The 14,659-nt window shown below is 48.6% G+C and overlaps 4 protein-coding genes across 4 annotated transcripts; 3 read left to right on the top strand and 1 right to left on the bottom strand.

The window, feature by feature from the left end:
- Positions 1 to 1,079: 1,079 nt before the first annotated feature.
- Positions 1,080 to 2,592, top strand: BDW47DRAFT_117906 (uncharacterized protein; the record flags this gene model as incomplete). The annotated part of the gene is made up of 7 exons (XM_024815140.1): positions 1,080 to 1,188; positions 1,234 to 1,375; positions 1,418 to 1,770; positions 1,844 to 1,953; positions 2,005 to 2,238; positions 2,278 to 2,317; positions 2,357 to 2,592. The coding sequence occupies 7 exons, from the start codon at positions 1,080 to 1,082 to the stop codon at positions 2,590 to 2,592; spliced, it is 1,224 nt and encodes a 407-aa protein (XP_024671497.1).
- A 936-nt stretch (positions 2,593 to 3,528) lies between these two features.
- BDW47DRAFT_117905 (putative RNA exonuclease) lies at positions 3,529 to 5,449 on the top strand (the record flags this gene model as incomplete). Its single annotated transcript, XM_024815139.1, has 3 exons — positions 3,529 to 3,677; positions 3,967 to 4,478; positions 4,683 to 5,449. 3 exons carry the CDS (start codon positions 3,529 to 3,531, stop codon positions 5,447 to 5,449), a joined length of 1,428 nt encoding a protein of 475 aa, XP_024671496.1.
- Positions 5,450 to 10,119: 4,670 nt separating this feature from the next.
- On the top strand, positions 10,120 to 11,817 carry BDW47DRAFT_117904 (MDR family MFS transporter; the record flags this gene model as incomplete). Its single annotated transcript, XM_024815138.1, has 4 exons — positions 10,120 to 10,171; positions 10,247 to 10,675; positions 10,732 to 11,002; positions 11,061 to 11,817. The coding sequence occupies 4 exons, from the start codon at positions 10,120 to 10,122 to the stop codon at positions 11,815 to 11,817; spliced, it is 1,509 nt and encodes a 502-aa protein (XP_024671495.1).
- A 765-nt stretch (positions 11,818 to 12,582) lies between these two features.
- BDW47DRAFT_131959 (aromatic prenyltransferase) lies at positions 12,583 to 14,114 on the bottom strand (the record flags this gene model as incomplete). The annotated part of the gene is made up of 2 exons (XM_024817437.1): positions 12,774 to 14,114; positions 12,583 to 12,721 (listed from the first exon to the last, which is right to left on the bottom strand). The coding sequence occupies exons 1-2, from the start codon at positions 14,060 to 14,062 to the stop codon at positions 12,583 to 12,585; spliced, it is 1,428 nt and encodes a 475-aa protein (XP_024671494.1). The 5' UTR covers positions 14,063 to 14,114.
- Between the last annotated feature and the right edge of the window lie 545 nt (positions 14,115 to 14,659).

The following is a 14,659-nucleotide window of genomic DNA, read 5'->3' as shown; positions in this document are numbered from 1 at the left end:
TTTGAAATCGCCACCCTTATTGTCATCTCTTCTGTTCAACCTCAAAGCCCCGAGGCTAGTTCGTCAGTGAAGGGTGCTACTGCCATATTCAGTCAGATGATTAGTCTTGAGAGTTAATCATATTAATTACTGACTTAAGTAGAAATCACGCGATACGCCTCAGTTTAGTAGGTATTAGACTTATCCTTGATAAAGATTGGCCAGACAATAAGACACCCTGCAGGCTGCATTAATACTTTTCCCCTGATAGCTCAATGATTCGAGTCGTGAGCCACAAGGCAACAACAGATTTCCAATTTAAGATCTAAATTTCGCCCTGAAGGATGAAGGAGGAGCATTTCCAGAATTGATCAACAGGAAAGAAAGCATTGGGGTTTCATGGTGCGCCAGGAACTGGGGTGTGGTCTAAGGTACAAGGAACATGGCGGGTATAGTCGCGCCTGCGCCAACAAAGCTTTCATCGACGGAGGAAAGCAGATATTGGGGCATATGTGGGCAGTAGACGCCGGGAGAGCATCAGATCTTACACTCAAGTTAGTGAACCATGATTGATTAGGCTATGCTTCAGTTTCAGCACGCATCCTCCGCTCCAGTATCCTAATCGCTTAACACACGGGCCGTCTCCCTGTCTGGCAATCGTGCATCTCACTCCCCTAGGCCAGTAGAGCTCTGGTATAGACTCAGGCAGCCTGATTGCTAAGCATTCCTGCTTGGATTAGCCTCGCTCTTCCCGTCGGTATATTCCACTCCGAGATCTCACAGTAGCGTTACAACCTACAAATTCTGCTACTACTACTAAATCTACATCTACTTGTGCTTGTTATTATAGGAATTATTGTGCCCATCAAGACGCCTTCCCTCTTCGTACAACAAGGCTGGGGTGATTGTTCAATCACTTGGATCAGAGGTGATGGAATAGTAGGTCACCATGCCCAGTAGTACCCGCTCCAATCCTTAGTTAGTATGCCCCGCGGCGCTTACGGACAGCAGCCTGTCTTCGATTCCCTTATCTACCATGAGTTTTCTGGATTTTTCATAGTCACATTCTACAGTATAGACAAGATATAGTCGCAACCAATATGGACCCCGCGGACCTGGTTTCTCGGCCATGCTTATGTTCTTTGCCAACTGAGGTAAAGCAAGCCATTCTATGTCGTCTTCCAAATCTACACGCGCTGAAGGCCGCAAGTATTTCGCACTGAAGTATTTATTCTGCTTTTCTCAATGGAAAAGAGTTGATCACTATTCAAGTGTTGTTGAACTTGATCCCTCATGAACTACTCCCCGATGCTGCGTTTGCGCTCGATGCATCGTCTGTTGAGGGTTGGACATGGTCCCGTGGAGCCATGACCCAAAATTGGACGCGGGAGAAGGTGTTTGCCATATTGGACCAACACAGGAACTATAAAAGCCCAAGATCTATCGCCCTGAATGACGCGTTTTCCATGCAAAAGTTATATCAGGTCGTCGAAATTTTCACATCGGACTTCATTACTACCGCCCTGTCAAGTAGTACTGCCTTGCCACAATGTCCACCGTCCTCGCAGGAATGGAACCGGGTGGCAAGGAGCTTCTACCGACTAGAGGTGTATAGACATCTCTTCAGGAATAGAGATGACTATGACTATGGTGACAAGTTTGAAAGACCAAAGCCCTCACCTGATTTTCAAGAAGAAGAGCAGTGGGACGTCTATTACAAGCACTATGCTGTTTGGGAATTGGAACAGCTTGCCACGGCCGGTGAATATCTATTTCGAAAGACCGCTATCCGTAAGTTCTCTTCTGGCTTTCCGGCAATGTACCTTTCTTGAAGATACTCGTGGGCTTATTTTTTTTCATATAGCCTTCAACGAGATTGCTGAGCATGATGTGGACTGGGGAAGCTCAGGGATAAATTATGGCATGAACGATGCTTGGGAGTTCAATCAGAGATATGGTTACATACCAGGGCTGGTAGGATCATCTCCATGAGCAATGTTCGATACTTAGTCTAATGATCCAAAGCTTTCCAACGGCCTAGAATTTATTCTTGAAGCCACCACAGCACCAACGTACGAACAACGCAAATTACTTTTAAACCGCAAGCTCAAAGGGTCATATCCCTTTTTACCCGGCTTGCTTCAATGGATTTTCCAGGGGGGAGTTCAAGACTCAACTCCTTTGAAAGAGTATGCTATTGGACAAGCCAAGCTATTGCACATCCCCGAAGTACCAGAGCCTGATTCAGGACCCGCTGAAGTATGGAGGTGGTCGCACTTAGAGCTGAACTCGGAGCAGTTTGTCTGGAGTGTCCATTGCCGTGAGTTGCGCGCATGGGGTTATGTCATGTGGGATAATGCGCGTCTCAATGAGTCAGGCATTTACTCTCAACCGTTCACATTACCACCGCTTACTGATGAAGAGGAGCTTCAGCGACGGAAGGACGCCACGATTGCGTCGATGGTGAAGAGAAGGCGGCTGTTTAGGGAAGGAGCCAGGGGTTGGTGGGCTGAAGGAGATGAATCTCACCTTGAATGGGGAAAGCCTCCACAATTTTCCGATGATGAAGAGGACTGGGAGGAACGATTCATAGAATTGATAAGTGATTTATAGCGTAGAGAGACACTAATGTCTAGTGAGGAGACATAATTTTGAACCATATATGAAATGCCAATTCGCGTCTTATTAATGGATACCGTGGAAAGACGACTGAGAGGGGGTATTCAGCGCACGGCGCGCCATGACAGATTTTCTATCTCTATGTTTACATGTACTAAGATATATTTTATCAATATGATCTATTTCGAATACTTTATTCAAATACTCATAGATATAATAAGGTCAAGTATCCTATATAATTGAAGTTATTCAACTTCAAGAAGAAAAATCACAAAAGCTTAGACATTCAAAAATAGTTTCAAGTCCTTCAAGTATAGCAGTTCTAAATACAAAGGCCAGTTGGACCTATGTATAACTAGTGGGTTTGGGCGGCCGGCCCAGTGTATCATATAGTTTTGAAACTGCCCTCTTAAACTGGCCCTTCGGGTCTCTATGTTTGTTAACAATTTCTTCTTTGGTAGAAGCTCCCGCGCCCTGATTAGGCGAACGTAGACAACTCAAGGTTACAATTAGTGTGCTGATAGAACCTTGGGTCTTTGCCACTGACGATAACCGGAGGCAATCCTGTACAGTGAGGTAAGCCGCGAACACGCGCTGACTCGTGACAGAATAGACACGCCAGCTAAACACTGCAGGTGCTCTGCGCCAATAACACCCCTATGCTGCGCCATAGCGTGGAGGGAAGGCGTGCGCCATAGCGCGTGGCTGTGGGTTGATTGGATACGGTGTCAACTAACGAAGCGGGAGGAGTTGATCTGCAATGTCCAAGAGGAATATTCTCTCAGCTTCGTGTCATCTGCGGGGCTGCCATGTGGTGTTGCATAGGTATATAATCATGCGTTTCTCTTCTGGGCGGAACAAGAACCATCGGTCGCCCACGTGTACCCTACGACGACAAGAAACTTGAAAGGCTGTGATCTGCCGTACAAGATGCAGAAAGGAAGAAAAAGTACCGGTTTGCCGCCCGGTGGTGGAGGGGATTTCTACTGCTATATCTGCCAGAAATCCTTCGTCACCTCTGGCGCTCTACGCATGCATTGTCGAAGCGCAAAAGCGCATCGAGAGGAAACCTCGGGTAAGTTTCTTGTTCCTGGTCCAATTTCCTGATTATGGGAAAGACTGGGTAATTGATTCGTGTTAAGCCCCACCGTCTGCGGCATCTAGCACGAATGAGTTAAAGGTCTTGTCAACAAACAAAGGGCACATGTGCAAAGTTTGCGACAGACATTTCGTAAACAAAACAGCGTTGTGGAAACATAAGAGGGATTCCCCGAAGCATAAGACTCCCCCAGATGCTTCACAGAGTGTTTCATCCAACATCGCACAAGCACCAGCTTCATACCTAAATCGCATATCCGAAATCGTAAGGTCGCCCGAGATAGAAACAGACAGGATCCCCGCAAAGGAGTATGACAACATTGAAGAGTCGCTAGTAAACTTGGGGGATCAACTACCTCCACTCTCACTATTACGCCGAGGGTTACACGCACCGCCAACATCGTTTTCGAAAGTTGATCCTGATATCGAAAATGGTCTCAGGAGCGCACTTGCAGCGCTTCATACTTCGTCCGATTCTGTGGTGGGCCCCAGGGGACTACCCTTTTTCGAAGCGGACACCGACAAGGCGAGGGCCGATAACCCGGTTGCTTCGGTATCAGTGGATCGTCAGGAGGAGAGTACAAATCCCGCGCGCTACGAACCAGTCGTACCTGAAGTCCCTGCACCATGGTCGGCGATCCCGCTGAGTGAGCGTGGTGTGTTGCTGAGTGCCCTGCAAGCGCAATGCCACCCCATTGAGTGCCTGGCGGGGGAGCGATACTGGACCCAGACGCCATCGCCCGCGGATGTCGACATGACAAGACAGTGTAATGGCTGTAGAGGTAAGAAGGCCGCTTGACCACTTGGGCGGTTCACACTAACATGATCATCATAAGCTACAAAGCGAAGTATTAGCACAGGCCGAGCGGAGTCGGTATGCCGATTTCATCCGGAAAGAAAGGCATTCCACGTATGTACAAACACTTTTGCTATCTGAACCCTGAACTGACAGGATAACTGCCAGCAAGGAATAATACGCGGTCAAGTTCCAAAAACAGCGCAGTGCGTTAACTGCAAGCAGCTCGGCAGTTCAAAGGGCTGTACTGTCCTCTCCGTCCATGACTTCGCAGCACCCGATGCGAAATTGGGCATGATGGCACCTACACCAGAATACAACCAGAGTGCACATAAAGCAGTCGTACTAGATTGTGAAATGGTTGGGGTTCTCGGAGCCAATGGCCGCGAATGCAGCGAGGTTGTGCGCGTCAGTGCGGTCGATTTTCTAAGCGGCGAGGTTATATTCGATACCTACGTCTCTCCGAATGGCTATGTGATATCCTGGCGCACGAAGTTTAGCGGCGTCGATTCGTTCCTTCTCTCGCAGAAAAAGCGAGAGGGGAAGTTGATAAAGGGTTGGCGAGCTGCAAGGGATCTTCTATGGCAGTTTATTGATGCGCAAACAATCCTCATTGGGCACAGTCTTCATCACGATCTTGCTGTTCTTGGCATGGTACACACATGCGTTGTTGACTCGGCTACCATGACGCGGATTGCGGTGGGTGAGGACTGCCAACGAAACTGGGCGTTGAAAACGCTCGTTCGGCAGTACCTTGACCGGGACATCCAAACTGGAAAGGGTGGCCATGATTGTGTTGAAGATACCTATGCGGCGCGCGAGGTTGTCTTATGGTGTTTGCAAAATACAACTCAGCTACAGGTGTGGGCTGCTAATGAACGCAAAATCATTGCGGAGAAAAATAAAGAGCGAAAGCTCCTTACCACAAGGCCTAGGGAGGTGGCATCTGCTAGCTAATGTTTCTCACTGGTTTGTCTGATTGATGGTAGAATTTCAGTACTTTCCATGATTAACAATACACTCGTGGTATGGAGTTCACTCTCTCCTGGGTGCAAACTTAATGAAAACATGAAAGAAAACCAATTGCTCTCTCAGCCCCGGAAGGCTGTCTGGATGGTTTGATATGGCTAACCATTTTGCACTGAAGTGATAAATTATCTCTGTTTGAGATTACCTTAAATGTGCCGGGAATTAGAATTAAGCGTCTGTTAAAGGTGGATGGAATTCCTTTTGGCCATGCAGATTCCTACTTTGTCTCCCAGGATCAATATATACATGCCAAGAGAATCATTGATGCTGATGTTGATATCCTGCAGGGCCACCTAATAGGATCGCATACTTTGGAACTCTGATGCGATCTTAATTTGTGATTTATCTCTTCTGGTCTCAATTATGATGTACTAAAAACACATTTCAAATATCAGAAGCAGGTCTAGGCTCTAGCCACATGTAAGACGAGGGTAATACCGAGAATTGGGGAACCAGTTAGGCGACATTGCCTTTTGAGCTCTAAAAGGATATAGCTTGCTATATCTACAAATGCTGGTGATGAGAATGATTGGTGTATATATATCCAATCACTCACTAGATATAGACCGCCATCTAACCATCACAAGGCCATTTGTCTATGTTAGGTAGAAGATTTGGTCATCGCCTTCGCTGTATCACAGGCAGATACAACTCTTTCAGCACCGCAGCCATGATTAGGGAATAACCATCAACTGACAGAAGTAGATTTTATTGGTACGCATGTTGCCGCGTGTATTGAGGAATGCTGTGCATTAGACAGTGCCAACTCAACCCACATCCGGCTAAACACTGCGAGGTAACTACTTAAACCGAGTCCCACAGTGACACAGCTGATCTCAGCATGAGCATTTTAGGGCCTCGACCTTCACCGCTCTGTTGTCAGAACGCATACAGACCCCCGGGATAGCAGTAGATAGCGCACTTACATTATTACAGCCCAATCACAGTTGCTAAAGGGTTACGGCTACTTTCTAATGGATCAAGGTATTATGGCTATGGAGGTAAAATTCTTGTTTCACCGTTGGGCTCCGATACATATCATTCACCATGTATGGTCTGAGATCTTTCGAGTCTTGGACCCTGACAGATCCGTGGGTAGCTGATCCACTGAGCGCAAAACAGTAGTATATCGATTCTCCCCGCAGGAACATACACCACTCGAGACCTAGCCTTCACTTGGACTGGGCCTAGTAGCTAAATTGCTTGTCTGCCTCGCTTGATTCTTTGTCTACGGGTCATCCCTCCGATGTCCTAACTCAGATCATACGGCGGTGAAATGGAGCTAATCGTGTAGTAGTGTGGTGTGGTCAATGGTCCTTTTGACAATGCCGTTAGTCAATACTTTTTGAATAGCAGGATTTTGTTTCTAACTTCTTTAGATCTTGCACCCCGTCTCATTCAATATTCCATTGATTTTGATCGGTTTCAACAAGGCTTAGAACTGGTACAAATCCAGGCCAGCCAATAGAATGACCAGAACAGCAGAATCATGACACAAATACCATTACAACCCGTTATGAACTAAGTATTATGAATTGCCCGAGTTAAGTCCAGAAAAAAAAGACTGGATGGCGTCAAATTTGATATAAGATCACATACTATATTAACTTAGTAAACAAGGACAGGCAAATAGGGCAATCTAGGATATTAGAGGAGGTGAACAGCCTTGGCGACTATTGGGCCACTATCATCTCAGATCTACTATTAGCAACACTTTACTTAAGAGCCACGGTGCACTGTCACAGTAATTATACTAATTGCATAGGCTGTTCTTATCCTCATCTAATCGATGATAATGTCATAATAAATAGCAGCTGACCCTAATTAAGAGGATAACCCATCACCTGAACCACACGTAACTATGCCGCTCCTCTCTACAAGTCTCCATGTAAGTCTTTGAAAGAACCTGAGGAACCCTATAAATAATATTATCAGAAATTCTACTAGAACCTTACTAGGGCCTATTAGACTCTATGAGAACCCTACTAGGACGGTAGGACCCTACTAGACATAGAGACTTAATATAGCTGCTTTACAGGGCTATATACAGGAGCTTTTAGATACTCAAGCACATATACTTTTAAACAGTCTAAATTTTTGAATTATACTCAGCATATGGGGGGCAGTAGCTTGATATATGTCGGGATCTTAGCATGGTTTTCTGAACTATGCTCAACTATAACCTGTACATATATCACATCCTTAGGGAAATACAGGGCATTACCTACCAGGTATGACTGGGATACACAAACCTCAAAAAAAAAAAACATACAACAGCCGGGATTCGCATGTGGTCACCCACCATACTACTAACCGGCCGGCGTGTGGCTTAAGTACGGCTGAGCGGACGGGAAGCCCTGTTCTCCACACCCTATGGTCGTATGTACCAGAGGACAGGTTAGAGCCCTATATAATGCCATTTAATGTGGTCAATACTCAACTAACCACAACTAACACTTGCCCCCGGTGAGCCCTATTAGGGTCATAACGCGTTGTTTGCCACCCATGCTGCTGCGCCGGTGAAGTGTTCGAATCAGCCTTCTGGCCTATCAAACAAGAGAGTTCGTGGTCCAAGGCCAGCCACAAGATACGCTCATCTCAACTCAATCTACTTTCTACCCTCCAAGACCTATACATCCAATATACGTCCATGGCTGACAACGACGAATGAACCAGATCAAGTGAAGCAGGAAGGGGGCGACTCCAGTATACTTGCAGGGAAAATTATTGCTATCGGAAAGGACTGCAGGTGTAGGAGAGCCTCCAATCATCCCACTAATTGTTCACGTCCGCCTACCACTTTGCAGATCTATTCAGTTCTATACGATAACAGGTGAAAACACCGACTCCAACGTGACTGTGACATTGTACGGGTATGTGCTACCAACAACCTAGCTAGATTACCGACGAACGGCTAACAATGGTGCCTTGCAATTCAAGGGAAACCAACCAAGAGGGCGATTTGGACAGTGACAAGATGGAGGGCCCTACCAATAAGATAGTGAAATGGGGGCCGAATAAAGTCGGGACATGGTGCCTTGAGGAACATCAATGGCCCTTTATTGCTGCCATCTTAGGAATCATATACGCTTCGGGATAGATGGGATATGGACTAGGAGAATGACCATTTTTTATGGCCTCTTCTCTATCATCGGTTGAAATGAACCGAATACGAGGGCAATCGGGAGTCCGTTGAGGACCACAAGGAGGGCTTCCAACGGCATGACTAGCATATAAAATTCCCTCCTAAGCGGGATCCGCCTGAATCATGACCCTAGTATAGGAAGGGATATCTCTCTACAAGGCGTCAAGGTAAGTAGCGGAATGGTGGAGGGGTAGTGGAGTGGTGGCGCAGCGGACTCAGCAATCCCGTCACGGCTCTCCCACCGGATTCTTTTCAGCATATTGTGAGAACGTTACTTTTCGTTTGGTGGAAGGATCATACCCTAGCTAGAGCGTAAGCCACAATTTCACAGGATTGAACTGTCATCCCCCTCATTCTAAAGGCGATGGGCGCGACGGGGCTTTGACATGGTGGGGTCGATCAATTAATCGATAATCAGGGGAGATTTCCCTGGTCTAGTGGTAAAAGTCAATTAATGCTGGAGTATCAGTCACTATAGAGCCCAACCAATCGCCGATCGGTGTTTCTAGTGCAGTGGCGCTGATATATATCTCATGTTGCTCAATCCATTCACCGATGCCAACATTCGTAGCTCACCATTGGCAGCTGAGAGTCCCCCAACCAACAACTCCCCGGTTTTTCCCTACTTTACCCGCCGTGATCACTGCCTTTGGTCCCTACACTAAATGCAAAGAACATGGTCTTTTGCAATGATAAGATATTCTAGGATATCTATCTCAGGAGTCACGCATTTGTCTGCCCTCTTCTATTTCAAATGTATTAACCTCTGTATCAACCTGGACTACAGAACGGTAATCCAATAACGGGTGATGTCAAGGAGTCCATCTTCAGAGAAATTTTAATCCTAACTTTTGGAGATGATACTACTGAAATGATGAGGCTGTCTACTAGTTATCTCTGGATCCTACACTGTTTATAGGTACCAATAACCTAGGCTAAATTAGTGACGCGCCCTTCCCCGTGATTCCTCGAACCACGATGCAAACAGTTAAAGATGCTTCCAGACCCAGCCCCCTGTCTCCAGTATCGGCCACGCCATCCGATGTTCCGCAAGTGACAGGGATTCTACCCCCGGGACAATAGGTGCCCCAAAGCTACTAAGCTGAAATGAGACGGGTTCGTGTCTCTAGCGCTCCGTTCCGGGCAGGGGTTCTGTCGTCCTGTAGAAGAGGAGCGCGCTTTCCGGAGAATCCACCGAGTACATCGGGCCGCCATCTCCTCAGTCGGTCTTCCCTCACTCGGGTGCTTTTCCATATGAAATTACACGCTTGAAGGGGCCGACATCGTTGTAAGCATGTCGCGTACCACGCCGGAGGACAGCCAAGTCGCTGAATTAGTTGGCGAAAAGGATGACGGTGGAACCTCGCCAGCGGCAGAGGGGCAGGTAGATGGCACACCGGCGGACGAGGATACATCTGTGTACCTCGATGGGTGGGATGTTAGGTTTCTGGGCATGGCCTTGATGGGCTCGGGGTTTATGTTGTCTCTGGATAACACCATTTTATGTACGCGTCTTTGATACTGTGCACAAAAAAAGCGAACGACATATAGGGGAGCATCAAACTAACTAAAGGAAACAGCAACGGCGATCCCCCGCATCACGAGCGACTTCAACAGCCTCAACGACATCGGCTGGTACGGCGCCTCGTACCTCGTCACGCAAATGTCGCTTCTGCCCACCTGTGGCCGTATTTACACATTCTACGACGTGAAATGGTCCTACATCGTGCTGATGCTCATCTTCGAGTTGGGCTCTATTATCTGCGCCGTGGCGCAGAGCTCAACGATGCTGATAGTCGGACGCGCAATTTCCGGAATCGGCGCTGCCGGGTTGCTCAGCGGGGCGGCGGTGATCGTGTCCTACTGCGTAGCTTTGAGAAAGCGTGCCATGCTGCTGGGGATGATCTCGGCAGTTTATGGTGTCGGTTCGGTCTCGGGACCACTCATCGGGGGGGTCATAACTGATAATCCGAAGCTTACTTGGCGGTTCTGCTTCTGGATCAATCTTCGTCAGTCACTCGCTGTGAAAGGGGGGATCGCAAGAGCGTGGACTGACACATCACAGCATTCGGGGCGGTTGGACTCGCTCTGATATGGTTCGCTCTCCGCAACCCTCCCCCGGCCGTCAAAGCAGGATTACCGCCCAAGCAAAAATTACGGCAGCTGGACATGCTGGGGGCTACGGTGTTGGTCGGCTCGATAGTCTGTCTGTTGCTCGCACTACAATGGGGAGGAATCGTCTACCCATGGTCTAATTCTAAGGTTTATGGCTGCCTGATTGGATCTGTCTTGGTTTTGGCCTTGTTTATTGCGATGCAAATTAAAGACCGGAATAGGTGAGTTGCTCGAAGCGAGGCAAATGGGCAGGCTCCTTAAGTGACTGACGAAACTTAGCTGCACGATTCCACTTCATCTGTTTCGTAACCGTACAGTATCTGCCGCGAGCGCCTTCATGATGTTCCTTCAGCTGGCCGTTGTGGTACAGACTTACTACTGGCCAATGTACTTCCAATCCGTGAAAGGTGTCAGCGCCAGAGACTCAGGAATCCAGCTACTCCCACTGTGTATTTCCATGAGCCTGACGACTCTGAGCGCAGGATGGATCATCTCCAGGATCGGCTACTACGTTCCCTTCATGTGGGCCGGTGCTCCCATCCTCGCGATCGGAGGTGGTCTCTTCCAGATTATCCGAGCGGATAGCCCCTCGTCCAATTGGATAGGGTATCAGATTGTCAGTGGCATTGGCTACGGTCTATGCGGGCAGATCCCAATCCTAGCAGTGCAAGTTGTTCTGGACAAGGAGGATGTACCGACGGGCTGTGTGCTGATCATGTTCTTCCAATGCCTAGGGGGGGCTCTGGCGACGAGTATTGCCCAGAACCTGTTCACGGACAAACTGATGCAGAATCTACGGAAGGTCAAGGGTATAGACGGCGCCGCGGTGGTTGCTGCGGGTGCTGCAGACTTTAGGCGGTTGGTCGCTCCAGAAAGCTTGGCTAAGGTGATTGATGCGTACACGGGCGCATTAAAGACAGTGTTTTTGCTGGCCCTTGCTACTGCGGCGATTGCCTTCGTTGTGGGGTTGGCGATAGAATGGCGGAGATTGCCCCGGGACACCAAGCAGAGTGATTCCGCAGTGGCAGCAGCATAGGTGGCTTGCCAGAGATGTAGTGTGGGCAATCGAGGGTACTCGGCCAAGCGTCACCGCCATCGTCGCCTGCTTGTTTGCCAATATCGAGGCCTCGCTTCGCGTAGTCCGGTCCTATTTTGAATTTCCTAAATATAAATACTGCTTGAATTCCCGCCTAAATTGTCCTGGGATCAAAAAACTTCGATACCACCAATTTGAAGTCAATAGGCCATTTCTCACATGTAGTTTGCTAGATCCGTATACAGTGGAAGTTTGATTGACCCTCATCTGTTTTATCCAAGGAGGCATTGCAGCCACACCAGCCTGGCTATTGTCACACTCGCTTGGTTTCTGGATTGGTCACGTAATCATTCTATATCCCTTCAGGGGTTACTACTTCAAAATCGAGTAGTCTTAGTTAGGACCATACGATCGATAGCTATGTCTGCCCACGCAAGGGAGAGTGCCCCCGGGGAAATACCAGAGGGTGCATGAGGGCAGAGCCCCATCTGTTACCTCCACCCAAGCCACCTCTAAAGGCGCCCGGATGCAAGATGAGGTGATATGGATACCCTACCACGAATCTCACAAAGTAATGTGCAACAATCGAAGGGCATCCCATTGGACTACAGATCATGTGAAGACACTGATGCGTCCACTCCGAGGAGTAAGTTGCGATTTTGACTAATTCTATGAAGGTTCATGGTGTTGCATTAGCCGGGATGGTGTGGCTGTAGTCGCTCCGTTTATCCAACACCTGCTCTTTTTTGTTGAGAGGGCTTTCGCTTATGCGTAGCCCAGCTTCTCAGCCGCGACGTGTGCCATGGGTGAATAGTAAACACTCTGGTATATACCAGACCCGTCGCCCTTGTACGCCAGCGACAGCGCGTCGATGTTCCCCGATCCCCTGCCGTCAAGCCACGGGCTAAACTCTTGTTAGCGAACAGTTACATCACTGCAAATAAATCATTACTCACAATGTTTCCTGCCAATCGTGCGCATACTTATCAGCCTGGTGAGCCCAGCCTATACGTCGCCAGAACGCAGTGAGTCGCTCGATGATAGACTGGTCGCTGGGCATGAACTTCCATATCGTGATGTAGAATTGCGGTACCGGAAGCGCCGTCCCAGGCTTGAAGGCACAGTTGAACAGCACGCTACCCCAGCCTGGATGATATTCGGTAAGCTCCTGATCTTCTTCACCATCTTTAATGTCGAAAACGACTTCGTAGAAGGTACGCAGGAGGTCGACGCCCCTGGCCGTTGCATCGTCGTTGAGTAAGCCCCCAAGAGTGTAAAAATACTTGACGGAATTGAACGAGGACTTGAACGGGCGAATGTAGATCTTGATTCTGGAGGACTTGCCTGGCTTCACAACATCAAAGTTCAAGCTTTCAGGTGACGGCTCCCCCCCGAGATGACCAGGGAAAGACACCATGAATCTATCCCAAGCCGCAAGGGCTTCCTTATACAGCGGTCCAACTTCAGGGATTCCCGAAATAACTCGAAGCGCGAGTTCCTTCTGTGTGATTCCTAACTGCTTGCTCCTCCAGCTGAGGAACGGAGCGCACTTGCCAAGAATCTTTCCACTGCGCTCAAAGTCAAAGGCGAAGAAGATCTGCGGTGAGTGACAGTCCGGGAACGCTTGCTTCAAGCGGAGGGCTTCTGCGTCATCGAGCATGAGCGCCTCCCGCATGTAGTTGTATAGAGTCAGGTCAAATTCAGGATCTGCAGCTGCGCAGCGCATGACGAGGTCGTGCGCCGCTTTCTGGTTGAGCGGGTCCTCGGCGGTGCCAGAGCGCTCATCGCTGCATTCAATCGAGAAGCGAACGGTGGTCTCCGTGGTACCTGTGGTTCGCAAATTGAGACTAGGCTCATAAGTGGACCCGTCTTCGAGGAAGGTGGCCTTCCAAGGTCGACCACCAGGTTGCCCATCTGTCTTGAGGGGAATGGGACCCCATGCTGGCAAGGCAACGTCGTAGAAGTATGCGAGTGTCTTATAGTGCAGGCCTAGTGGGTAGCAAGCTTGAAGCATGAGTTTGCTTAGGACGGCGCCAGTGGTGTCCCACCAGTAACTATCCGTTTTGTCGAAGGAAAGGTGGGAGCGGATAATGTCGTGTGGTGGTCGAGAAGCGACAGATTTGTCTTTCAGAAGCCCCTCAAGTGCAGCGCCAGAAAAGGCAAAGCGAGCGATGTCAGGCTTTCTGGAGCTCGCCTCTCTAGAATGACCATTTAGGCCGTGGAGCTCTGCGACGTCTAACACCATTGTCGATTGCGATAGTTGTGTGAATAATATTGTTATGGAGATTATGCACAGCCGAGATATATTGGGAAGAACGGACTGATCTTTTTCGGGGAAGGTGATAACGGATCATGGAAAAATCTCCAGGAGGTTTCAATTGCCTTGCAGTCCCTTTCAGCTCGACAACCCCCCCGTGCTTATCAGACACCGATCTTAGACAAATTGACGGAGTGAAGGTCCGTCGTTGCCGGGGTTCCACGGCTGATTGCGGATAAATTCGTAGATGTGAGTTCAAATTATAGAGAGAACGATATGACAAGAATCTTTCGGTTTCCACAATACAACATGGGAGTTGGCCCCGCCGCTGACAGGGGCTGCTCCTTTGTATAATCTTGCCGGGGCAGGGGTTATGTTCTAGGCCCCCCATCGATATTGCACAACTGAGCGAATCCATACCCTGATTATGTCCGACTCCGAGATAGAGATAGTGTCCATGGCGGATTTTCACCATGAGCACCACGGAACCGTAGTCGCTGTAACTTCGTGGGTGATTATCCCTTGTCGGATGGCGTTTTTTGGGGGCCATTTCCACAGAGATGCTGGTTCAATTGGAAAATCCAT

This window comes from Aspergillus candidus (genome assembly GCF_002847045.1).
Source record: "Aspergillus candidus strain CBS 102.13 unplaced genomic scaffold BDW47scaffold_26, whole genome shotgun sequence".
NCBI lineage: Eukaryota > Fungi > Ascomycota > Eurotiomycetes > Eurotiales > Aspergillaceae > Aspergillus > Aspergillus candidus.
The sequence above is the reverse complement of the archived record's forward strand: the minus strand, read 5'-3'. Positions and strand labels throughout refer to the sequence as shown.